We start from the raw sequence: 24,817 nt of genomic DNA on the forward strand, positions 1-24,817 counted from the left end.
TCTATCTCTCTCTCCCTCTCCCTTCCTCTCTGAAATAAAAATATTTTAAAAAATCAATTGGCTTAGAGACACATGAGTTTATTTCTGGACTTTCAGTTCTATTGTATTCATCTATATGTCTACCACACTGCTTTGAATACTATAGCTTTGTAGTAAGTTCTGAAATTAGGAAGTGTGTCTTCCAACTTTGTTCCTTGTCATAATTGCTTTGGCTATTCAGGGCCTCTTTCAATTCCATATAAATTTGAGGATGGGCTTTGCCATTTCTGCAAAAATGGCTGTTGGAATTTTGATAGCGGTTCCATCGAATCTGTAGGTCACTGTGGGCAGTATTGACATCTTAACAATATTGTCTTCCAATCAACGAACACAGGATGTCTTTCCACTTATTTAGGTCCGCTTTAATTTCAGCAATTTTTTTTTTTAGTTTTCGGCTTTTTGGTTAGATTTATTCCCAAGTATTTAATTCTTTTAAATGTATTGTAAGTGGAATTGCTTTCTTTTCAGATTGTTTGTTGCGGGTGTTTAGCAACACAACTGATTTTTGTGTGTTGATATTGTATTTTGCAATTTTGCTGAAATTGTTCATTAGCTCAAGTTGCTTTCTTTTTGGTTCTTTGAGATTTTCTAGTATAAGATCATGTCATTTGTAAATTGAGATAGTTTTACCTCTTCCTTTCAAATCTGGATGCCTTTTTCTTTCTTTTTCTTCACTAATAGCTCTGACTAGGATTTCAGTACAGTGTTAAATGGCAGCAATGAAAGCAGGCACTCTTTCCTTGTTTCTGTCCTTAAGGGATGGAACATTTTCCGTCTTTCACCATTGAATATGTTAACCGTGGGATTTTCTCAAATACCCTTTATCACGTCAAAGTTCCCTTTGATTCTTACTAGTAGTTTTCTGAGTGTTTTCTTCATGAACAGGTACTGGATTTAAAGAATAATCTTTGTACTTTCTGTGTCAATTGAGATGATCGTGTTTTTTCCCTTTGTTCTATTAATGTCCTCTAGTTCATTAATGTAGTCTAAACTTAATGTATTCTAATCAATATGCCCCATTGATTGATTTTCTTACATTGAATCCCCCCTTGCATTCTTGGGATAAGTTCCATTTGGTTATGATGTGTAACACTCTTAATATGGCATTGGATTCAATTTGGTACTATTTTGTTGAGGATTTTTGCATCTGTATTCATAAGGGGTACTAGTCTGTAATTTTCTTTTTCTGTGATGTATTTATCTGGCTTTGGTATCAGTATAATGCTAACATTATGGAATGAATTAGGAAGTGTTCCTGCCTCTTCAATTTTAGGGAAGAGTTTCAGAAGGATTGATGTTAAAGATTCTTCTCCTTTTTTTTTAAATATTCACCTGAGAACATTTTTCCATTGACTTTTAGAGACAGTGGGAGAGAGAGACACACAGAGAGAAATATCTATGTGAGAGAGACATATAGACTGGCTGCTTTTGCACATGCCCTGATCAGGATTGGGGATCGAGCCTGCAACCGAGGTACATGCCCTTGACCAGAATCAAACCTTGGACCCTTCAGTCCACAGGCCAATGCTCTTTCCACGGTGCCAAACTGGCTAGGGCAAGGATTACTCTTCAAAGTTTGGTAGAATTCACCAGTGAAGCTATCTGGTCCTGGGCTTTTCTCTGTTGGAAGGTTTTAGATTACTGATTCAATCTCTTTACTTGTTATAGGTCTGTTGAGATTTTCTGTTTCTTTATATAGAAGAATTTCTTTTTTTAAAATATATTTTTATTGATTTTAGAGAGGGAGAGGGAAAGAGATGGATAGAAACATCAATGATGAGAGAGAATCACTGATTGGCTGCCTCCTGCATGCTCCCCACTGGGGATCAAGCCCACAACCTGGGCATGTGCCCTTGACCAGAATCAAATCCGGGACTCTTCAGTCAGCAGGCCGATGCTCTATCCACTGAGCCAAACTGGCCAGGGTGAGATTTTCTATTTCTTATGAGTCTATTTTGGTGGTTTGTGTCTGGCTAGTTTGTGAACATTTCGGTTTCATCTCGGTTATCTAATTCACTGGGATGTAACTGTTCATAGCATTCTCTTACAATACTTTTCTTTCTGTAATGTCAGTAGTAATGTTCCCACTTTCATTTCTGATTTTAGTTATTTGTGTCTTTTTCCTTTTTGCTAAAGTCAATGTTCATTTAGATCAACGTACCACTTTTTGTTGTTGCTTTTCTTTCCTTCTGGCATTCTCAGCTCTTTGATCTGGTCTGATTTTCTTTGTGCCTGAAACACATAGATGGTTTACAATTTCCTTTAGTGGAGATGCTATTTGTCTGAAAATATTTTTATTTTGCCTTCATTCTTTTATTTTTTTATGGTTAATCCTCACTGACTAGGAATCGAACCCACCACCTTTTGGTGTACGGGATGACGCTCCAACCAACTGAGCCACACCAGCTGATTATACAATATTTTTGTTGCTTTAAAAAAATTCCAGTAGCAGAGAAACCTTATAGTTGATAGGGTTTGCTGCTCTCCACCTTCTTGTGTACATTAGCTGTCCATTGTATTAATCTTGGAATTATGTCTCCATTTCACTATGCTTTTCCTCCACTAAATGGGAAAGGTCACTGGTGGCTGGGGCACCGTCTGGCTTGCTCAGGCTTGAGGACCAGGTGTGGTGGGCTCTTGTGGGCGCTCCAATGGCCCAGCTCACGTGTGGATGTCCTTCCCCGCCCCGCCCGTGGCATATGGGTGGCGATGGTTGCTGGTAGGGGGGACTGTCTCCATTCTTGTACTGCTTGTGTCAGCTCTGAGGAAACGGAAGCTCCCAGTACATAGGCCCGATTCCCTCCTTATTCCTTGTATTGACTGGCAGTTGGAAAAGGAGCTCTTGGCCCAAGGGACCTTCCAGGGACCCATTTTGATTTTCATTTCCACCTTGATGGTCATTTGTGACATCCATGCTGTCATCGCACAACTAGAGTAACTGCTAGGGTTCACGGTGTGTGGAGGGATCACGTGTGCTTCTGAACGTGTCTCCTCCAGACAGTGCGTTCTCACTCTCTCTGGGAAGTTAGGGAGCGAGCATGTCCCCACCCTCCCAACAGTCTCTCCACACAGGGCCCCGTTTTGCCCTCGATCTGGATTGGACAGAGGGAGGTGTTTTCTTTCCACAGGGAATGGGACTAGACCCTTCCTTGGTCACTGGTGTGTCTCCAGGACCCATCGTGGTCCTCAGCACCTTGCGAAGTTGGTAGCGATGACTTCCTGTGCCCGGTTCCTCCCCACCTCGGCGTCTGAAGGTGTCACTTGGTGGACATCTCTCCTGTTCTCTGGAGCAGCCTGCAGCTCAGACCTGTGACGGGTCTTAAGAAGCTGGGTGGAGGTGCCTGATGGGTGCATGTAAGGATGTCATCTACATCCTCTCCAGGGCTTCGGATCCCTAACTGAACCAAGAAGTAGGGCCTGGAAACAGGACAGAGAATAAGGGCAGTGTCCAGAAAGCCTGCCCCCAACCTGAGGTCCACCTTAAGGCATGGCCCACCTTCCACCCTCTTGCTGACATCTAATATGCTCGGGGGAGCTGTGAGGCAACCTGATGGGTGAGATACCTGAGGCTCAGCAGAGCCCAGGCTGGGTGCCAGGGACGCATCTTGGCCACCTCTTTGATGCCAGGGAGAAGTCCCATGTCCCAGAAGAAGGAACAAATACATGTTGTGGGGGGCCCTGCTCTGTACCAGGGACTTCAGTCCCTTTTTCATGTCTGGGCCCCACCTGGCACCTGTCTCAAGATTTACTCCTGAGATCAGCTTAAGTGAGATGCAGATGGAGGAGGCAAAGCTCTTTCCCTGAGAAACCAGGCCCAGAGGGGAGGCAAGTTGCCTGCCGCACCGGAGCCTCTGCCTGCCGGCCTGGGAGGGGCCTGAGTCCCAATGCTGAAGGTGGGAGTGGAGTGATTCAGCCAGGACAAGGGAAGGTTGAGGATTGAGACAGGACACCCAGGTGTCAGGCTGAGGGAGCACCCAGGCGGGAGGAAGGTTTCTGGGGGACCTCGGGCTGGAAGACGGGAGTAGGTAACGAGTTGCATCAGCCTCGCCTCAGGGCTCTCCAGGGCCTGGGGAGAGCAGCACCTGGGCAGTCAGACACTGGCGGTGCAGAGGGCAGCCCAGGGAGCCTAGAAGGGCCATGTGGGCTGAATAATTCAGGCCAAATAAAGGGAAATACAACTTCTGGATTTTCTTTATTTAAATCATTTTTTTTTTCTCTTGACAACTTAGAAAATTGCTTTTGAAAACTGTTCCATGTCTGTTGAACTCAGGCAAGAGAAAGTCCCGAGGCTGGTAGAGGAGAGGGTGAGGGGCCTCCCCGAGCCCCGAAGTCTCCTGGGAGAGAACAGTGCCAGCCCCCTCTGTGCACCTTGAAGTGCAGGGGTCGGAGGCTGCCCCTCTGGAGCAGCCTCAGCCTTCTCTGTGCTGGGTGGTGCTTGGTGTCAGGACCCACACCCTCCCTCCTCGGTCTGAGACCAGCCTGTGGCTTGGCACCAGGGCTGTGGCCCCACCCCCACCCATCCCCCACTGGCCTCCAGTGGAATCGTCTTCTCGAGTTTCTGGTAATTTTATCAGGGCTGCATCGTGTTGCTAAAACTACAGATAACATCTCCCTATGGGTAACTGTTCCCTGCTAGAGCCCCCTGAGGCTGGACCCAGGCTCAGAGGAGGGACACTGGCGTGTGGGATGGGTTTGGGGGCACAAGGGTCTATGAGGCAGAAGCAGGCTGGCTGGGATGCTGGAACTGTATGGAGGTACGCTGCTTGCCATTGGAGCTTCTGGAACATGGGGGCTGGAGCTGGGTGGGGGGCCTGGAGAGGCCCCTGGAGGTATTGTTAATTGTCTCCTGGTATCTCCAGCTGGGCCCTGCTGACAGGCCCCTAAGCCCAGGTACAGGCACAGAGAGCCACCCCTCCCCAGTCCAGGTCCACCTTAACTGGGCGGGGCACACCACTGATGCCATCTTCAAGGAGGGCAGCCCCAGCCTGAGTGGAGGACTGGCTTTGGAGACACACACAGCTTCCAGCCTGTTCCCAGGCGGCCGGCACCATGATCCAGGGCGCCTCAGAACCCGGTGGCCCCGGCTGGGGCTGGGACGGGGACGGGGACGATGACTGGGATAGTGCTGTGCTCACCCTGTTGGCGCTGGCTGTCGTGGCTGCCACGGCCCTGGCCCTGCACTGGTTTGGCTCTGGGCAGGACCAGGAGGCAGCAGGACCAGCGTCCACTGGCCCCCGAGCCCAGCCTTCTCAGGCAGGAGGAGCTGGGCCAGCCCTGACCCCAAAGTCCAAGGTCAGTGGTGGCATCGAGGGACACAGCTCTGGGCAGGGGAAGCCAGAGCCTCCAGGACCTAGCCAGGGGACTCCAGCTACAGCAAGTGCCCAGGACCACCGGCCCCACGGAAGTGAAGACCTGACTGCCACGGCCGCAGCTCCACCCAAGGCACCCAGCGAGGCGGCCAGTGGAGGGGCCTTGGGACAGCAGCATGGCAATGCCACCTCTGAAGTCTCCCGAGGTGCAGGAAAGCAGCAGCCCGGGCCAGGTGCTGCCCTCCTGGGTAGGAGCAAAGCAGGGGGGACGCCTGCCCCTCTCCTCATACACTTCACTCCTCCAAGTCTGGACAGAGATGTGGAGGTGCAGACGGGGGCAGGAGGCATCCCAGCCAAGGCACCATCTCACCAGGCCCCGATCCACACAGTGGAACGGAAACATGGAGCGGGGCCACCTGGCTCACTGGGGAGACGGTCAGGCAGCCGGCGGTGGCAGGTGGATGACAGCGCTGGAGAGAGAACCCGGCGCCTCCCAAAGCTGGACCCCCTGCGCCTGGGAGCGGTGGTGAGTGTATGGGATGCTGTGGATGCAGCCAGCACCTTCTCTGCAGGTGCCCAGAGGCCCCTTCACCGCCATGAGCTGCCCCCACCAGACTCGGTGCAGACTGGACGCCTGACAGATGGCTCAGAGAGGGGGTGTGGGAAAAGCAGCCCCCAGCCAGACCAAGTTTTAGCTCTGGATTCAGGGACCAAAGCTGGTGAGAGCAGGGAGGCTGGGCCCTGGGCTCCCAGGGGGCCTCAGGGGTCCCCAGCCTCTGTGGAAGGCTGGCCTTGGGCAAAGAGGGAGGTCCTTGTCACGGAGAGCTTCAGCCAGACCCCAGGCTTCATAGGACCACGGCCAGAGGGGCAGCAGTGGGGACACCCACTCTTGTCTCAAGAGGGGACCACAGTGATCTGCACTATGGGAAAGGCTGGGGTGAACGGCTCTGGAGACCACTCTTTCTTCCGCTCAGATTCAGGCAGGACAGAAAAGCAAGGGGCCCGCAGTGTCGGAAAAGGAAGAGGATCCGGGCAAGGCCAGGGGGAGCCGAGCAGTGGACAGGTGGCTGTCTGTCTGGACACAGGGAAGCCAGCCACAGACGGCCTCGTTTGTACCCCCTCCCCGCATCCCTCAGCCACAGCCCCCCTACTCATGCCTAGGCCCCTCTCACCCTCAGCTTCCCTGACCGAAGCACATCCCAACCGAGGTCTCTTACCTGCAGCCCTGACTCTTCCGATCTCCTCTCCTTCACACTCTTTGCCCCTCAGAGTTGACCAGGGTCCTGCCAAGGATGAAAATCTCAGAGCAGTGTCAGCACCCATCTCAGCCCCTACCCCAGCCCCAGCTGCATCCCCTGCCCCAGCCCCAGCTGCACCCCCAGCCCCAGGCCCAGCTGCATCTCCTGCCCCAGTCCCAGCTACAGCCCCAGCCCCAGCCCCAGCCCCAGCCGCATCCCAAGCCCTAGGCCCAGCTACAGCCACTGCCCCAGCCCCAGCTGCAACCCCTGCCCCAGCCCCAGGCCCAGCCACATCCCCAGCCCCAGCCACATCCCCAGCCCCAGCCCCAGGCCCAGCTATAGCCCCAGCCACATCCCCAGCCCCAGCCGCATCCCCAGCCCCCCCAGGCCCAGCTACAGCCCCAGCCGCATCCCCAGCCCCAGCCCCAGCCATATCCCCAGCCCCAGCCACATCCCCAGCCCCAGCCGCATCCCCAGCCCCAGCTATATCCCCAGCCCCAGCCACATTCCCAGCCCCAGCCACATCCCCAGCCACATCCCCAGCCCCAGCCACATCCCCAGCCCCAGCCGCATCCCCAGCCCCAGCCACATCCCCAGCCCCAGCCACATCCCCAGCCCCAGGCCCAGCTACAGCCCCAGCCACATCCCCAGTCCCAGGCCCAGCTACAACCCCTGCCCCAGCCCCAGCTGCATCCCCTGCCCCAGTCCCAGCTACAGCCCCAGCCCCAGCCGCACCCCCAGCCCCAGCTGCAGCCACAGCAGTAGCTCCAGCCGCTGCCCCAGCTGCATCTCCAGTCCCAGCTGCAACCCCAGCCCCAGCCCCTGCCCCAGCTGCAACCCCAGCCCCAGCCCCTGCCCCAGCTGCAACCCCAGCCCCAGCCCCAACCCCAGCCCCTGCCCCAGCTGCAACCCCAGCCCCAGCCCCTGCCCCAGCTGCAACCCCAGCCCCAGCCCCAACCCCTGCCCCAGCCCCTGCCCCAGCTGCAACCCCAGCCCAAGCCCCAATCCCTGCCCAAGCCCAAGCCCCTGCCCCAACCTCAGCCTCAGTCCCAGTCCCCACAAGTAAGTCAAGGCCTGCAAGTCGGGAGCCTAGTGTGACTCTTCGCAAGGGCAACCAGGAGGGGCAGATCTCAACTAGCTGGGGAAACCTTATTTCAATGGTTCTTAGGAGTCACCCCTTCCCCAGGCAAGAGAGGCCCCAAGGGACAGCCCTAAGGGCAGCTCCGGAGAGCCCTGGAGAGCCCAGCACTTCCACAGCCTCGGAGAACAGGGAGTCTGGTTCTCTCCCGGAAGGGGCCATCCCTAGTCTCAAGGACAGGCATGACTCCCCAGCTGGGGTGGCCACAGGGGCAGGCACAGGGGGCCTGGCTGAGGCAGGAAGTCAGCCGCAGCACAGAAGCTCTGAGGCTAACGAGGCTGCGGTGCCCAGGGCCCCAGCTCCGCTGTCGGAGCAGAGGAAGCCTGGCCCTGCACCCTCCCCCTCTGCCAGGCGGGACCCACAGCCTGTCCCCAGGCCACGGAAACACAGCATGTGTGAACTAGCCAAGAGCTCTGAGCTGAAGGTCAGCCAGGCGGCCCCAGGAGAGGCGCCAGGGAAGAGGCCCAGGCCTGTAGGCAGCAGGGAGGTCCTCACAGAGGAGCAGAAAGAGGCCCGCAAACTCATGGTGTTTCTGCAGAGGCCTGGGACCTGGGGGGTGGTGGAGGGGCCCCGGAAGCCCAGCTCCCCTGCCCGGGAGCCGGCTGTGGCAGCAGCTCTGCAGCGGCGGCTGGACCTGGGCAGCTGCCTGGATGTCCTGGCCTTTGCCCAGCAGCACGGGCAGCCGGTCCTGGCCCAGGAGACCTATGCTTTGATGAGCGACAATCTGCTGCACGTGCTGGGCGACCCGAACCTCTACCGGCAGCTGAGTGGGGCCGACCGGGAGCGCATCCTGAGCCTTCGAACTGGCAGGGGCCAGGCTGTGCTGGGGGTCCTCGTGCTGCCCGGCCTCTACCAGGTGAGCCGCTCAGGGCTCACAAGGGGCCCTCGAGTGCAGGAGGCTCCTGCCACAGGCACTGCGCCCCTGCCTCCTCCATCGCACCTGCACGTGTTCAACCCCCAAGAGAACACCTGGCGGCTCCTGACCCAGGTGCCAGAAGAGGCCCCGCTGCGGGGCTGTGGTCTCTGCACCATGCACAACTACTTGTTCCTGGCAGGGGGCATCCGGGGCTCGGGCACCAAGGCCATCTGTTCCAATGAGGTCTTCTGCTACAACCCTATGACCAACATCTGGAGCCAGGTGCGGCCCATGCAGCAGGCCCGTGCCCAGCTCAAACTGGTGGCCCTGGACGGGCTGCTCTACGCCATCGGTGGCGAGTGCTTGTACAGCATGGAGCGCTACGACCCCCGCACAGACACCTGGACCTCACGGGCGCCCCTCCCCGCAGGCACCTTCCCTGTGGCTCACGAGGCTGTGGCCTGCCGTGGGGACATCTATGTCACCGGGGGCCACCTCTTCTACCGCCTGCTCCGGTACAGCCCGGTGAAGGATGCGTGGGAGGAGTGCCCCTACAGCGCCAGCCACCGGCGTTCCAGCGACATGGTGGCGCTGGGGGGCTTCCTGTACCGCTTTGACCTGCTGCGGGGAGTGGGTGCCGCTGTGATGCGCTACAACACCGTGACGGGCTCGTGGAGCCGGGCCGCCCCCCTGCCCCTGCCGGACCCTGTCCCGCTGCGCTGCACGGTGCTGGGCAACACCATCTACTGCCTCAACCACCAGGTCACTGCCACCTTCACGGTCTCCGAGGGGACCGCCCAGTTCCAGGCCAAGGAGCTGCAGCCTTTCCCCCTGGGGAGTAAAGGGGTCCTCTGTCCATTCATCCTGACTCTGCCCCACTCGGACCCGCTACAGACTTCCCTCTGAGCTGCGCCAGGCCAGGCTGTGGGGCGGGTGAGGCCGGGGAGGGGGCTGCTCTTCTTTCTGGGACAACTTTCCTTTTCTGTTATAAGGAGCCTCGTGTCTGGCCCTCCTTCCCCTCCTGCAAGAGGCAGGCTCCCAGCACCCGGGGTTGGTGGCGGGGAGTCCCTACCACACCCATGTGCCTCCTGCTTTTATGATTGAGTCCTTGCTCCAGTGCCTCAGCTTGCTCTCAGGAACCCTCCTGGGCGCAAAGGACTCCCACAGGCCAGGTTCCCATCACAGCACCAACCACACTGCCTGGAAATAATCTGCCAGGGACCCAGGGGTCCCCAAGAACCTGGACTTGGCTTGCTGAGGAGTCGGCCACTGCTGAGCCCAGGAAGATGGCTTCCCTCGGCTCCAAGCTAGGCAAGGGGCCCAGGAGGGGCTGAAGAGGGGACAGGGAGCAAGTAAGTCCCCAGGAAAATGTCCTCGCCTCGGGATTCCCTTTCCGCCCTGAAGCCTTGGAGAACCTGGCTTGGCTGTTTCCAGGAACAACTCTTAGGTCCCCTTTGTCTGTGACACTGCTTTGCTCTCTGGAGCCCCTGCCCATAGCCCCAGCCCAGACCAGGACTGCTGGGGCTCATGTCCTTCTGCAGCCTTGTGGGGTCTCTCCCACCTACTCAGCCCATTTCCCCCCCACTTCCCACTAACCCTCTTCTTACGTGAGACCTGGGCGCACCCCAGCTCGGCCCCTTATTAGCTGTGGGACTTGGGCGAGACATCTGTCTTCTCACCTGTGAAGTGGGGATAATGGACATGCCACTCAGGGGAATTCTGAGAACACAGGTCACATATAGGAGCACCTGGCACAGCCCACTTTGGAACCCTCCACAGGAATGAAAATAAATCTGAACACGGCAGCCCGTCCCACCCTCTGACCTGGTTTGTCTCTGGCTGGCCCTTTTTGCTTTTTATTCTATGCTTGTCACTACATATGCTTAGTTCATTGGCAGCATCTGCATCTTACACTTCCCACGTTTTGTTCATGAGGTTTCACGTGGAGCTGGGGGCGGGGCGGGCAGAAAGGAGTCTTCATGATGTGCTTGAAAATAAGTTTATTGAGAAACAGGTGCAATGCATGCAGCTGTGTGTTTCTTTGCCCGGCAGAGAAGGCTCCACCCGCTGTGGCTCTGCACACAGACAGACCCAGCGTGGCGGGTGCGGGGTGGGGTTGGGGGCCTACTGCGTGCGCTTGGTCTCACTGAGCAGCTCTTGCCAGTTCTTCTCCATCTCTTCCTTGCAGTTGAGAAAGGCGTCCTCCAGCCGGCGCATGGACTCTGCCAGGGTGGGGTTGGTGCGTATCACCACCATGTCGTAGGCCATCCATGTGGCCTGCACTGCAACAACCAGACAGGCCCAGTCAGGCCACAGGATGGGGCTGGGGTGCCAGAGCACCCCAGGGACCACACCAGGCTGAGTGACCCAACTATTCGAAGGAGAGAAAGCTGGGCAGCCACTTGATACAGGGCTCACAACACCCTCCCCCACCCTGATTAAAACCAATCCCTTCACAGGGCAGTAATGAAACTTCCCTAATCTCACACAAGTCTTAACTTCTGGATATATCAGCCATGACATTCAAAGGCTGCAGGCCAATCTGATATGAAATACTAGGAAAAATGAGAGCAAACAGATCCTTACCTAGCCACAGTTCACAGCTGGTGGCTGCAGGGTGACCCCTAAGAAGTCTTAACACCCACCAAGCTCACAGGCTCAGGTAGGGCTGACCACTCCCACTCCTGCAAGGCCCTGAGTCTCATGTTACCTCGTGCTCAGTGGCCTGGATGCCTGTTCCCCTCCACCCAGGCATCTCTGTGCTTTAATTAAGGCCAGTCCAGAGCTTCTCCTTCGGGGAAGGTTTGCTGCACCCCACATTAGGTGTCCTCTGGTGCTCTCACTACACTGACCGACTTCCTTGCCCTTTCCCTTTAAGAGCAACTTGAGGGCAGTGTCCCCTGGGCGTACAGGTGAACATGTGCTGCTTGTACAGAAACTCCACCCCCTTTTCTCGTAGTACCCACCCCACTGGTATGGCTCTGCCTCGAGAACTATAAAGAACAAGGGTCCTAGCACTTCTGCATGACAGGAAGAGTTGTTAGAAGAGGTATGTGCAGTATCTCAACAGACAGAGGGCTATGACTGCACAGCAAGTGCAGGAATTCTTGAACTTTTGGAAGCATGTGAGTTCCTTGTGACACCTGTTAAGATGTAGACTGCTGGTCCCTCCTACAACTCAAAGGTTGTCTAGCAAGTTGGGAATGGTGCCCAGGGACCTTCATCTTAACAAGCATCTGGATAATTTTGGTGTGGTGGGTGGGAGGGCAGGGAGGCTGCTGACCATTTTTTCAGACCAACTGGACAGCAGGTGGAACATGGACTGGGAGTCAGAGTTTTATTCCAGCTCTCCACTTGCTGGCTGTGGAACCTACAACAAGTGACTTAAACTTGCTCACCTCAGCCTTCTCATCTGTAAGGGCAGACAACGTCCCAATCTCATGGCTCCCTTGAAGATTAAGTAAACTGCCTAGCACATATTAGGTGCTCAAGAAAGAAGAACCTTTTACTATAAAATAAATAATCAAGGTAGTTAGGGCAAAGAGTTAGGGTAGGTAAGAAATTAAAATTCAAGAGAAAAAAGTGCTCACAGAAATGAATTTCATATAATCCTATAATGCAGCTGGAATTCCAGCTCTGAGTTTCCTAATGCCAAAGCAGAAAAGGAAACATGATCAGTTACAAGACTCAGTGACCATAAAATAAAAACAAACTCACTGTTTAAGAATCTTTTATCCTAAGAAACAAAATTGTCCTATAGGTATGTTTTATGGAAAGTGTAATGTGGTTGAAAATGCCCTTGATGACATCCTACTTAAACACAAGGCGTTCTTCCACGACTACAATTGTGATCACAGGTGAAAGAAGGCTGGTGGCATAGCACCAAAGCACCTTTCAGAAAAGGCACTTCAATGAGACGCCAAAACACTACAGCAAATGCACAGCCCTCCTCTGATTGGATCGAAGAAAAAGTATATAGAATACATAGAACAGGAAGGACTCCATCACCAGAACACACTCCAGCAATATGTCTCGAGTTTTCATTCATTCAGTATTTATTGAGCACCTCCTTTATGCTGGCATTTTACCAGGCAGCCCTGGCGATAAAGCCGTACACAGGACAGACACCGCCTACCCTCATGCCGTATCTATACTGGCTGCAGTGGGTGGAGACAGATAAACACACAATTCTGAATTGTGAAGGTGCTGTGAAGGAAATAGTAGTATGTGTTGGGATAGAGAAATGGGGTAGGAGGAGTCACATCACAGGCCAGGTAGTGAGGGCAGGCCCCTCTGGGGATTTTTGGTAAGGACTGTGCAGGAGCAAAGCCAAGGTCATAATCAGTGGAGAGGCCTGAACAGCAGGTATTCTGAGAGGCTAATCAGAACTTGTCTGTACACTTTGAAAACCCACTGGGTAAAGCCAAGGTCCTTGCATGGAAATTAAGAAACAATGGTCAAGTTGTATACTGTGAACTCGGAGGACCAGGAACTGCTCCTGGTGGCTACCTGGGCAAAAAAAAAAAAAAAAAAAGAGCAGAGCCTCGCAGCCATTTCTGCATAGAAGGGTTCTCAAGTCAAGGTGAAGCCTCTGCACTGAACTGCCTGCCTGCATTGTGTTGCTGCTAGCTGAGCCAGCCCTTATAAAGGAGTTCCTGGAATCCTATTTCAACCATTAGGACTGAGGCTTTCCCCATCCAATAAGAGCTCTGCAGCTCAGACCAATTGGAGCAGCTCTATTCTGACCAATCAGGGACGAGGGGCTGGGACTTCTGTTTATATAAGCCAGCTCCTGCCCACCAAAGACTGCCCCTGAACACCACCTCACAGCAGAGCTCCCTAGCGGAAGAGGGGCCTGGCCCAGGGCAGCTGTGATGCAGTATTGTGGAGCTGTTCCACAGCAGTGCCGTTTTCATAGTCATGCTGTATTACCGTGGAGCTGTTTGCACCAAAGAAAGTTTCCTTCTTCACTCCAAATTGGGGATTCCTGTTAGCGTTTGAATTGGCACCAATGACCATTGGTGGACAGACCCCAGAAGCAGAATTTAGTAAAGGATGAGGATAGTGTCCCAAAAATCTGTTTAGGAGAGAGGAGAACTAACTAGTGATGCAGTAAGTGGATTTGCTTTGGGAGCCTGGAAAGTAGAATTGAAGAGAGAGCACAGGGAATGAGACAAGAGGGCTAGCTGACTAGGAGGTGGAATGATGACAAGCCTGGAGGTCACAGGTCACAGGCTAATTCAAATAATTGGCCAAACAAACCAAGCAACATGTTAAAATGTAAATGGGTGAAATTCTACCAAATTTGGAAAGAACAGTTAATGCTTATCCTATATAATAAAAGCCTAATATGCAAATAGATGGAACTGAGGAACGATCAGTGGAATGACTGGTTGCTATGATGCGCACTGACCACCAGAGGGCAGATGCACAATGCAGGAGCTGCCCCCAGCCTGCAGGCCCCAGGCCAGCCAAGGCAGGTGCCAGTGGGGACCCCCCAATCACCCCGATGGTTGCCCCACAGATTGGCCCTGATTGCCGGCCAGGCCTAGGGACCCTACCCATGCACGAATTTCGTGCACTGGGCCTCTAGTCTGATATAAGTAATTTAAAAAATTAGGAAATCCCTAACCAGTTTGGCTCAGTGGATAGAGCGTCGGCTTGCGGACTGAAAGGTCCCAGGTTCGATTCCGGTCAAGGGCACGTACCTTGGTTGCGGGCACATCCCCAGTAGGAGGTGTGCAGGAGGCAGCTGACCAATGTTTCTCTCTCATTGATGTTTCTAACTATCTCTCTCCCTTCCTCCCTGTAAAAAAAAAAAAAAAGCAATAAAATATATTTAAAAAATTAGGAAAAAAGGAAGACTAATAATCTCACTATATGGTGTAATATTTTAAGAAAAGCATTTCCTAGTGGCATTCCACTTATATAGCAGAAAATTTGAGAATAGAGATAAGAAAAAATCCTATATAATAAAAGCCTAATATGCTAAGTGTCCAACCATTCGTTCGACTGTTTGACCAGTTGCTATGATGTGCACTGACCACTGGGACAGAGGCTCCAACTGGTAGTTGAGCTTGCTGCTGGGGTCCAGCCAATCAGGACTACGCGAGAGAGGCCGGACATGTCCTGGAGCTGCCCTCCCGCGCCTCTAAAATATTTCTTCTAATTAATTTCCTTTCAATGTGCACGAATCCATGCACTGGGCCTCTAGTAAATACATAGTTTTCTCTAAGCTGGTTTATTCCAAAACCAAAGACAACATGAGAATAATTATAGGTGTACCTCACATGAATATAGATGTGAAATCCTAAATATAACATGAGCTAATGAAATCTAACAGTGTGCTAAGATAATATGTTATGATTAAGCAAAGTTTGTGAAAGAAATTAAAGGATGCTTAAATATCAGAAATTCAATCACTATAATTAACCACATTTATAAAAAAAAAGGGAAGTAATAGAAATACCTCAATGCAAAAAAGGCAGGTAGCCGTGACCGGTTTGGCTCAGTGGACAGAGCGTCGGCCTATGGACTCAAGGGTCCCAGGTTCGATTCCGGTCAAGGGCATGTACCTTGGTTGCGGGCACATCCCCAGTAGGGGGTGTGCAGGAGGCAGCTGATCGATGTTTCTCTCTCATCGATGTTTCTGGCTCTCTATCCCTCTCCCTTCCTCTCTGTAAAAAATCAATAAAATATATTTAAAAAAAAAAAAAAAAGGCAGGTAATAAAGTTTAATACCCAAGGAGACATCTTTAACTTACTAAAAGTGATATACCAAAAACTTACAGCAAACATCATACGTAATGGAGAATCTGTGGATACATTCCCTATAAGACTGGTATCAAACAAGGGTGCTTCTAATAATACTAGAGGCCCGGTGCACAAAATTTGTGCATGGGGGGGCGTGTCCCTCAGGCAGGCCTGCACCCTCTCCAATCCGGGATCCCTCAGGGGATGTCCGACTGCCTCTCGCAATCCAGGACTGCTGGCTCCTAACTGCTCGCCTGCCTGCCTGCCTGCCTGATCACCCCTAACCACCTCTGCCTGCCTGCCTGATCACCCCTACTTCTCCCCTACCAGCCTGATTGCCCCTAAGCGCCTCTGCCTCTCCCCGTACCTGGGACCCAGGATTTCCTCCTCTGGCCAGTTGCAGGCACCCAGGACCTGGGCCGGCTTCACCTGGGCTGGCCACAGCCACAGGGGACTGTAGGCAGGTGGCTTCACCCGGGCTGCAGCCAGCCACAGCCACAGGCGCCCGGGACCGCGGGGCAGGCAGCTTGTCCCTCTCCTGGGCCGCAGCCTGGCTGGTCCCCATTCCTCTCTCGCAAGCTCATTTGTGCCTGCTGGTCCCCATTCCTCTCTCCCCGATGTTGAGTATCTGAGCAGTTACAGCGTGATGGCATGAGAGCGTAATGACATGAGGGCATGATGACTATATGCATATTAGCTCTTTATTACATAGGGTTACTGTTATTGGAGATGCTAGTAAATGGGATAGAAAAAAAGAAATAAATGGTGTAATGATTGGAAGGTAAAACTATCAATATTTATAAATAATAAAAATGTATCCTATATAATACAATCCCAATATGCAAATTGTTCCCTCAACTGGGAGTTCGACCAGGGGCAGGGCCAGCCTGCCAACTGTCCACGGCCCCTCCCCAGCTGGCAGTGGTGGCAGGCAGCTGGGGGAAGGGAGGCCCTGGCCGGCAGCCATAGCCACCAGGGACCCTAACCATGCATGAATTTTGTGCACTGGGCCTCTAGTATGAAAAAATAAAGATTTAAAAACTAAGTCAATGCCCTGACCGGTTTGGCTCAGTGGATAGAGCGTCAGTCTGCGGACTGAAGGGTCCCAGGTTCGATTCCAGTCAAGGGCATGTACCTTGGTTGCAGGCACATCCCCAGTGGGGGGTGTGCAGGAGGCAGCTGATCGATGTCTCTCTCTCATCGATGTTTCTAACTCTCTATCCCTCTCCCTTCCTCTCTGTAAAAAATCAATAAAATATATTAAAAAAAATAAATAAAAACTAAGTCAATCTTAAAAAATAAAAGTTAAATGGGGGAATATGCCCTACTAGATATCAAGACAGCTTATAAATTCCTATTTTAAAAATAGTGTGGTATAGACAACTAGACCAATGGAAGAAAATAGTAAGCTCAGAGATAGACCTACGTATATATGGGAATTTAGCATATGATGAAATAACACAAAAAAAAAAATCAATGAAAAAAGGATAGTACACTCCAGATATACTAAAGATATAAGTATGAAAGGTACAAATAACATTTATAGATCAAAATTTAGCAGGTGTAGGGACTTACTAAAAACCACAAACCATAATGCAAAATTTGGTGGATTTATTTTTATAAAATTTTTAAAACTAAGGACAATACGGACAAAGTTTTCATAAAAATGGTAGAATAGAAGAAGTTTACAGTGCATAAAGCTGATAATGGGTTAATATCAAGAATATATAAGAAACTACTTCAAATTAGTAAGAATAAGACAGGAAATTCAATAATTTTAAAAAACCCTGGAAAATAACAAGTATTAGCAAGGAAGTGGAGAAGTCTTGTACATTGCTGGAGGGATTGTGAAATAGTGCACCATTGTGTAAAACAGTTTGATATTCCTTAGAAAGCTAAACATAGAATTACCATATGACCTAGCAATTCTACTCCTAGGTAATACCCCAAACAATTGAGAACCAGGTACTTAAACAAATACTTGTACACACATGTTCATAGCAGCACTATTCACTATTCATAGTAGCCAAAAGGTGGACATATCCATCAATGGATGAATGAATAATCTACACTAATAAAAGAGAAACATACAAATTACCGTCACTCCGATACGCTACCAGCCAATCAGAGTATGCAAATTAACCTGAAAACATGGCGGCAGCCCAGCCTCCCCACCCCCACCAGCTGCTCCGGGCCTGTGGGGGTCGGAGAAGTTGGGCGCCAGCGCCTGAGGCTGGCTGCAGCCAGGAGACGAAGAAGCCGCCTGCCCCCTGATCCCAGCCGCAGACAGCAGCAGAAGCCTCACCTCTGCCTGCCCCACGTCCTGAGGGAGATGGAGAAACCGGGCCCCAGTGCCTGAGGCTGGGTGGGGTCCTGGAGAGGAAGAAGCTGCCTGCCCCATGATCCCAGGCCGCAGCCAGCCGGATAAGTCGCCCACACTGCATCCCAGGGAAGATGGAGAAGCTGCCCGCCTACGATCCAAGTGCCAGCACCTGGGGCTGGCTGTGGCCTTCGAGACAGAGAAGCCACCCACCCCGTGGTCCTGGGCGTCAGCACTTGCTGCTGCAGCCCAGGCGAAGCCACCTGCCCACCATTCCCTGCAGCTGCAGCTGGCCTGGGCGCCTATGGCTGACCAGAGGGAGGGAAGCCTGGATTCTGGGTGCCTGTGGTTGGCAGGAAGAGGGAATCCTGGGTCCCGGATGTGGGGCCCAGGCAGAGGTGGTTAGGGGCAATCAAGCCAGCAGGGGAGCAGTTAGGGACAATCAGGTTGGCAGGCAGAAGAAGTTAGGGGCAATCAGGCAGGCAGGCGAGCAGTTAGGAGCCAGCAGTTCTGGATTGTGAGTGGGATGTCCGACTGCCGGTTATCTCCTGAGGGGTCCCAGATTGGACAGGGTGCAGGCCGGGCTGAGGGACACCTGCCCGGCGCCCCCCCACCCCCGGTGCACGAATTTCGTGCACAGGGCCACTAGTTAGAAATATGACATTCATACAATGGAATATTATTCGTGCATATAAAGGAGTAAAGTACTAATACATGCTACAATGTAAATGAACCTCGAAAATGTTATGCTAAGTCAAAAAAGCCAGAAACAAAGTGTCACATGCTATTATATGAATCATTTATATGAAGTATCCAAAATAGGTAAATTCATAGAAGGTAAAAACAGACTGGTGGTTGCCAGGGGCCGAGGATAGAGAGGTATGGGAATGACTGCTTAATGGGTACAGAGCATCCTTTATGGGTGATGAAAATGTTTTGGAACTAGACAGAGTTGGTGGCTGCATAACATTGTGAATATATTAAATTTCATCAAATGTATACTTAAACGGGCTAATTTTATGTTATGTAAATTTCACCTTAATAAAAAATTATTTAAATTTAAGCTGTTGATACTACTAGTATAATTTTACTTTTCAAAAGTGGAATTAGCCAGATTACACAACTAATAAGTGTCACAGGCAGCATTTGATCCAGGTAACCAAGCACCAGTGCCCATATTTTTAAGTATTTACGGTATACTACGTCTTATGTTCCATAAGAGGAAACCCAAATGACTAACAAGCATATGAGAAGAGTCTGGAACTCATCAGAGAAATAAAAATGAAAACACTCAGCTATCACTTTACACGCATTACACTGGCAAAATTAGAAAGCTGGATAATATCAAGTGTTTGTGAACTTGTGGTATCTAAGAACCCCCAGGCACTGCTGGTGGAAGTAAGTTCTGAGTCAGACATTCTATGAGGCTATCTGGTAGTGTCCCCTAAAAGTAGCACAGATGTATGAGAAGATGTTCACTGCAGTACTGTTTTTGGTGATGAAGAGTTGTAGGCAATCTAGGTGTCCATCTTTGGGGTGAATGGAGAAGCAAAAAGTAGTGGCTCTCCGTGGGATATTCTAGTGCAGTTCAAAGCAGTAAATGAGATGTACACATGGATACTAGAAAAGGTCTTCATAATATAGCCTTGAGATTAAAAGGTAAGATACAAGCTATAGGGAGAACTAATTGTGGAAAGACCATGTTAGAATTGGTTTTAATTTTGATTTTTTTCTTTATGGCAAGGGCGAGGCTACTGCCTGGACTCTATCTATATTCCCTGGGCTCTTAGATTAAAATCATTCCCAAGTTCAAATAATGAAGAGAAAGCTAAAAGCAAACAATTATTATTATTTTTTTAAAAAGCAGCCTCTCACAACTAATAAGCAACTTATTAGTTGTGTCAAAGCTAATTGCAAGATCCTTACCCTGCCACCCTCACCTGAAAGAGTGGTTATTCCTTCAACAGATACACACACCCCTTAGCAGAAGCTGGCTGAGATCATCCTGGAATTTCAAATTTCCCAATTTCAAAGATGCAGCAAAACATTGGACATACAGACGATGGTCTATATACAACTGGTGCTAAAACTGCATAGCCTAGAGTTTAGAGGTATTGAAAGATACAATCTTTCCATCCCATTTAGCCACTGAGAACTTCATAGTCTTAAACAACAGTTTTGCATTTGGGGAAGTGAATTATTCCTAATATATGGTGACAGGAGAAGATTTGACTTTGGGTGGTGGGCACATGGTGCAATATATAAATCTTTTAACATAGAAACCCACACCTGAAACCTATATGATCATGTTGACCAATGTCACCCCAATACATTGCATTTTAAAAAAAGAAAAAGAAAATTATGCTGGCTTCAGGAAGTACTGAAAACTGTCTTGGAAAATTCTTTCTGTACAAGCTGTGGTCAAACATGCTACATGAGTGGTAAATCTACCAATGTGCCCGCCCGTGCTCTGACCACCTCTGGAGAATCCCGAGCTGTACTTCCTCCCTTGCCGCCACAGCCACCCGACCATCCTTCTTCTCCTCCACCCCCACCTGCACCCTCTCCACCCCCCTTCTCTGCCTCTACCTCCACCACCAATAGCACCTTGGCTGCTCAGAAAATCCAATCTCACGAAAGCACTACAGACTGGACCATAAAAAAGGTGGACGCATGCAGATAACAAAGATCTACTGACTGTGAAATGAAAGAAAACACAGAGTTTGATGAAAGGGTGAAGCTTCTACCATCACCAAAGACACAGAATCCACTAGTTACTGTCTCTGACCTGCACTGTTACCCTGGAGCCCAGATCCAAAATGTTATCAACTTGGTTACAAATGTCTTAGTTACTCCTGTAAAAGTCAAATCGATCTGTGGAAGCTCCCTAGGAAAGTCTATGTAGAGAGAAGCCCAGATGGGACCCCAATTACTAACAAAGGAAATACGGAAACAGGAATTATATTGACCTCACAAATGCTGTTTAAAGCCTCTCTTGCCTCCCCAGTTAGCTTCTCCTTTTTCTCTACTCCCTTCCAAGTGCTCAATGTATGCCATTAGCATTTGCCAGATTATGATTTTAATATAAAGTCGTGTTTTAATTTTAATCTACATGTTTAAATTATATCTATTTATCTTGATGTCTGTTTCTGGCTTTTACCCACTTCTCTAATGAAGGAGCATCTCTTCAACTTTTTATCCCTAGACTAGCACATGGTAGATGCTCAGCAAATGCTGTTAAATAAGAGAATATTTAATTAGACGGAAGGAATTACATAGCTTATAGTAGAAAATGAGTTCTACAACTTTTTAAAAAGGTAGTTTTAAAAAATATAAGAAATTTTCAAATACACAGGCAAAAATATTACAAACGTTTCTAAGTAGAAATTTTCTATAGCCTGTTGTAATAAATGGAGATTATTTTCAAACAAATAATGTCTTTAAAAATAGTTTGTTTTCATTTGAATAGAGTATGCATGATTTCTGAAATTTGTTTTACATTATGCTTTTCTCTAGCAAAACTTAGGCTCACAAATTATAAGAATGATACAAATTCTGAATCAGTAAAGAACAAATTAAAGAAATTATAATGGTATTACTACCACTGCTGGTTACCACTTAGTGGAAACGTTGAATAAAATAACAGACGAATATTCTTTTATAAAAATGGAGACATTCGTTCAACTCCATTGCTGCTTTATTCCACGGAGCGGCACCTCCCAGCAGCACCTTACCAGTCCTAGCTCTGTTACTCTGAACTCTTTTTATCTAGCTGGTTCACGGCATCTTACCAGGCAGTTCTGTTCACAGGCGTCACGTTAATACCATCTGTCATTTGCTGAACACCTGAGCTTAGGTCTGGCACTGTGTGCGCCTAGTTACTATTTCTGCCCTCGAAAGGGTAACAGTCCAGTTGCAGAAAGAAGATGCAAACACATAAAATAACGAGGAAACAATTCCAGGCGCTATTGGGCGGGAAGTGTCCGCTCTGCGGCACAACAGTCACGTGGACAGACGCTGAGAGGCGTCAGGGAAGGCCTCAGGGGGAGGGCGCTGGGTCTGAGCCCGGAAGTGGGGGAGGATGGGACCCCTGGGAAGGCCTCAGGGGGAGGGCGCTGGGTCTGAGCCCGGAAGTGGGGGAGGATGGGACCCCTGGGAAGGCCTCAGGGGGCGGGCGTCGGTCTGAGCCCGGAAGTGGGGGAGGATGGGACCCCTGGGAAGGCCTCAGGGGGAGGGCGCTGGGTCTGAGCCCGGAAGTGGCGGAGGATGGGACCCCTGGGAAGGCCTCAGGGGGCGGGCGTCGGTCTGAGCCCGGAAGTGGCGGAGGATGGGACCCCTGGGAAGGCCTCAGGGGGAGGGCGCTGGGTCTGAGCCCGGAAGTGGGGGAGGATGGGACCCCTGGGAAGGCCTCAGGGGGAGGGCGCTGGGTCTGAGCCCGGAAGTGGCGGAGGATGGGACCCCTGGGAAGGCCTCAGGGGGAGGGCGCTGGGTCTGAGCCCGGAAGTGGCGGAGGATGGGACCCCTGGGAAGGCCTCAGGGGGAGGACCCTGGGTCTGAGCCCGGAAGCAGTGGAGGATGGGACCCCTGGGAAGGCCTCAGGGGGAGGACCCTGGGTCTGAGCCCGGAAGCAGTGGAGGATGGGACCCCTGGGAAGGCCTCAGGGGGAGGGCGCTGGGTCTGAGCCCGGAAGTGGCGGAGGATGGGAGCCCTGGGAAGGAAGAAGGGCCGAGGCCCCCTGCCTGGACCCAGCCTACCCGAGACCTTCTCCATCTCCTCCAGGAGCTTCTCCAAGTCTTTGTTCAGGTCTGACAGCATCTTCAGCATGTTGTCGCCGTTTCTTTCCCCAGCGTCAGATTCAGCCATCTAGGCAGTGCCCAGAGAGAAGATGCAGGAGACAGACTGGGGTGAGGGCTGAGGAGACTGGGGTGAGGGGTGAGGAGACTGGGGTGAGGGTGAGGGGTCAAATGAGACTGGGGTGAGGGCTGAGGTGAGGAGACGGGGGGGGGGGTGAGGGGTGAGGAGACTGGGGTGAGGGGTCAAATGAGACTGGGGTGAGGGGTGAGGTGTCAAATGAGACTGGGGTGAGGAGTGAGGAGACTGGGGTGAGGGGTGAGGGGTCAAATGAGACTGGGGTGAGAGGTGAGGGGTGAGGAGACTGGGGTGAGGGGTCGGGTGAGGAGACTAGATGAGGGGTGAGGAGACTGGGTGGGCCGTGGAGGTGAGGGGTGAGGGCTCCTTGATGCGGGGGGACTGCCGGGGTCCGGCGGGTGGCCGGGCACAAGGGCGTCAGATCCACTCACCTCCTGCTCCGCCAGGGCGCAGGCTCTGCCAGCTCCGCAGCCCTCGCCAGGGCCAGGGGCCTGAGGAGGCGCTTCCGGAAGACCCGCCCCTTTCCGTTACCAGGCCCCGCCCCCCGGAGCTGGCCTCTTGTTCTCATTGGCTAATATTCTGGAGAGGAAGGGGCGGGGCCTCTAGCACATGGCTGCGCCCACCAGGCTGCGCCCAAGTTCCAGCCTCGAGGTCTCATTGGCTGTGTCCAGAGCAGAAGGGGCGGGGCCACCGGAGGCTGGTCCCTCAGGCTCGTGAGTCTCGCAGGCTCTGGTGGAGGAGGGGCTAAGGTGGGGGAGGGTGGAGCTGCAAGGAGCGGCGCTCACCGTCCTGACAGTTGTGTTCCTCCTCTTGGCTCTTTGAGGGTAAGATCGTGCGCGGCCCTGCTAGCCTGACCGCTGTGTCGGCGGTGTCCAGGTCAGCACTTGGCACAGCAGGCGCTAATAAACATTTGTGGAATGAATAGCTGGATGCCTGAATATTTACAGTCTTCACAACTACCATATCGTCAGTGTTGCATCTGTCTTAACAGAAGAGGAAGCCGAGGCTCAGGGAGCTGAGGCAGGCAGGGCTCGAGTACTCGTACATGCAGCTGAGAGTGCAAACATCGCTCCCAAACCAGGTCCGCGAGGTGCCGCTGGCCTCCAGGTAGGAGGAGCATAAATCACCAAGCAGGGACGGGGCGAGAGATGCTCTACCCTGGAGAGGCTGCGCATAAAGCTGTGGTTGGGAGGGGGCCCCCGAGAGAGAGAGACCGCTGGGGCCTCTGTAAGCCAGCCCAAGAAGCTCAGTGTCTAGACGGGGTGGGCACCTTAGAAGGGTGGTAGGTGGAGCAGTGACATGGTGAAGAGGCCTCTCTGGCTGCTGGAGGGAGGGCAGAGAGGGAGTTGGCTATTGCTGATGTTTGGATGAGTAATGATGGAGATGGGGACAGGGCAGGTGGGGGTCACCGTGGAAGGAAGTAAAGCCATTTAGATGGTACACTTGACGGTTTGTAATGTGGCAAGTTGAGAAGGAAGGAAGGAATTGGTTACTGGTTAGAGGGTGATGCCACTGACTGAAATGGGGATGTGGGGGAGAGAAGCCCATTTGGAAGATTATTAACCTTGTAAACAGCTGGTGTTTGAAATTCCTAAAGTGGGACCCACTGAGTTTTCGCTCAGGAATTCCGATCCTTAGCAGACTGATTGCAGAGCAGGAGAAACAGCTGGAGTTGAGCCAGATCGCCTGGGCACAGAATGCCCACCTGGTGAGGAGTCTGCTGCCTGGGCCATACACCCTCCCCAAGCGGCCACCTTCCTGTCCCTTCCCACCTGTGAGCCACCCTGCATACTTCCTTCACTCTGCCATTTGCTTAGACTGCCCAGAAAAACGTGAATCAGGAGTAACACTAATGGCAATGAAGGCGGCTTCAGGAACAGTAGCTTACCAGGCTGAGGAAGGCACAGGATCCCAGGCAGGGGAGGAAAGGCCAACTTCAGGGAATGGAGGGTATGTGGGGCTCAGGGGTTCTTGGGGAGTCACAGGGGAGACTCAGAGATCAGTTGGGCTGGGATGGGAGGGGCCTGGAGTGTCCTGCCCAGCAGAGGGAGGTGGACTGTCTCAAACACCCGGTAGGGCCCAGGCCCAGGATGGGCTCTCAGGGAGCCCAGAGATGCCAGTCTGGTCTGCCCATGCCTTTGTGCTTCTGAAACTGGTAACTGTTCACCCAGTGTTTCCTTTATAGCCCAGGCACACAGCCGGACTGCATTTCCCAGCCTCCCCTGCAGTGTGAGTCCTGGTTAGAGGGATGTAGATGGAAGTGCTTTGTGTCACCCAGGCCAGGTCCATAAAAGC

The 24,817-nt window shown here is 51.9% G+C and overlaps 3 protein-coding genes and 1 pseudogene across 4 annotated transcripts; 3 read left to right on the plus strand and 1 right to left on the minus strand.

Annotated features, from left to right (window-relative positions):
- Positions 1 to 5,088: 5,088 nt before the first annotated feature.
- LOC308244350 (uncharacterized protein) lies at positions 5,089 to 6,623 on the plus strand (the record flags this gene model as incomplete). The annotated part of the gene is made up of 2 exons (XM_080660277.1): positions 5,089 to 5,874; positions 6,618 to 6,623. 2 exons carry the CDS (start codon positions 5,089 to 5,091, stop codon positions 6,621 to 6,623), a joined length of 792 nt encoding a protein of 263 aa, XP_080516403.1.
- A 1,030-nt stretch (positions 6,624 to 7,653) lies between these two features.
- LOC308244379 (kelch domain-containing protein 7B-like) lies at positions 7,654 to 9,486 on the plus strand (the record flags this gene model as incomplete). The annotated part of the gene is made up of 1 exon (XM_080660306.1): positions 7,654 to 9,486. The coding sequence occupies exon 1, from the start codon at positions 7,744 to 7,746 to the stop codon at positions 9,484 to 9,486; it is 1,743 nt and encodes a 580-aa protein (XP_080516432.1). The 5' UTR covers positions 7,654 to 7,743.
- Positions 9,487 to 10,704: 1,218 nt separating this feature from the next.
- On the minus strand, positions 10,705 to 22,516 carry SYCE3 (synaptonemal complex central element protein 3; the record flags this gene model as incomplete). The annotated part of the gene is made up of 2 exons (XM_080659436.1): positions 10,705 to 10,862; positions 22,408 to 22,516. The coding sequence occupies 2 exons, from the start codon at positions 22,514 to 22,516 to the stop codon at positions 10,705 to 10,707; spliced, it is 267 nt and encodes an 88-aa protein (XP_080515562.1).
- On the plus strand, positions 13,688 to 20,713 carry LOC308243348 (proline-rich protein 11-like; annotated as a pseudogene). Its single transcript has 2 exons — positions 13,688 to 13,692; positions 20,003 to 20,713. The product of its transcript is annotated as a proline-rich protein 11-like (transcript).
- Positions 22,517 to 24,817: the final 2,301 nt, after the last annotated feature.

Source organism: Plecotus auritus (genome assembly GCF_963455305.1).
Source record: "Plecotus auritus genome assembly, chromosome: 3".
NCBI classification, from domain to species: Eukaryota; Metazoa; Chordata; class Mammalia; order Chiroptera; family Vespertilionidae; genus Plecotus; species Plecotus auritus.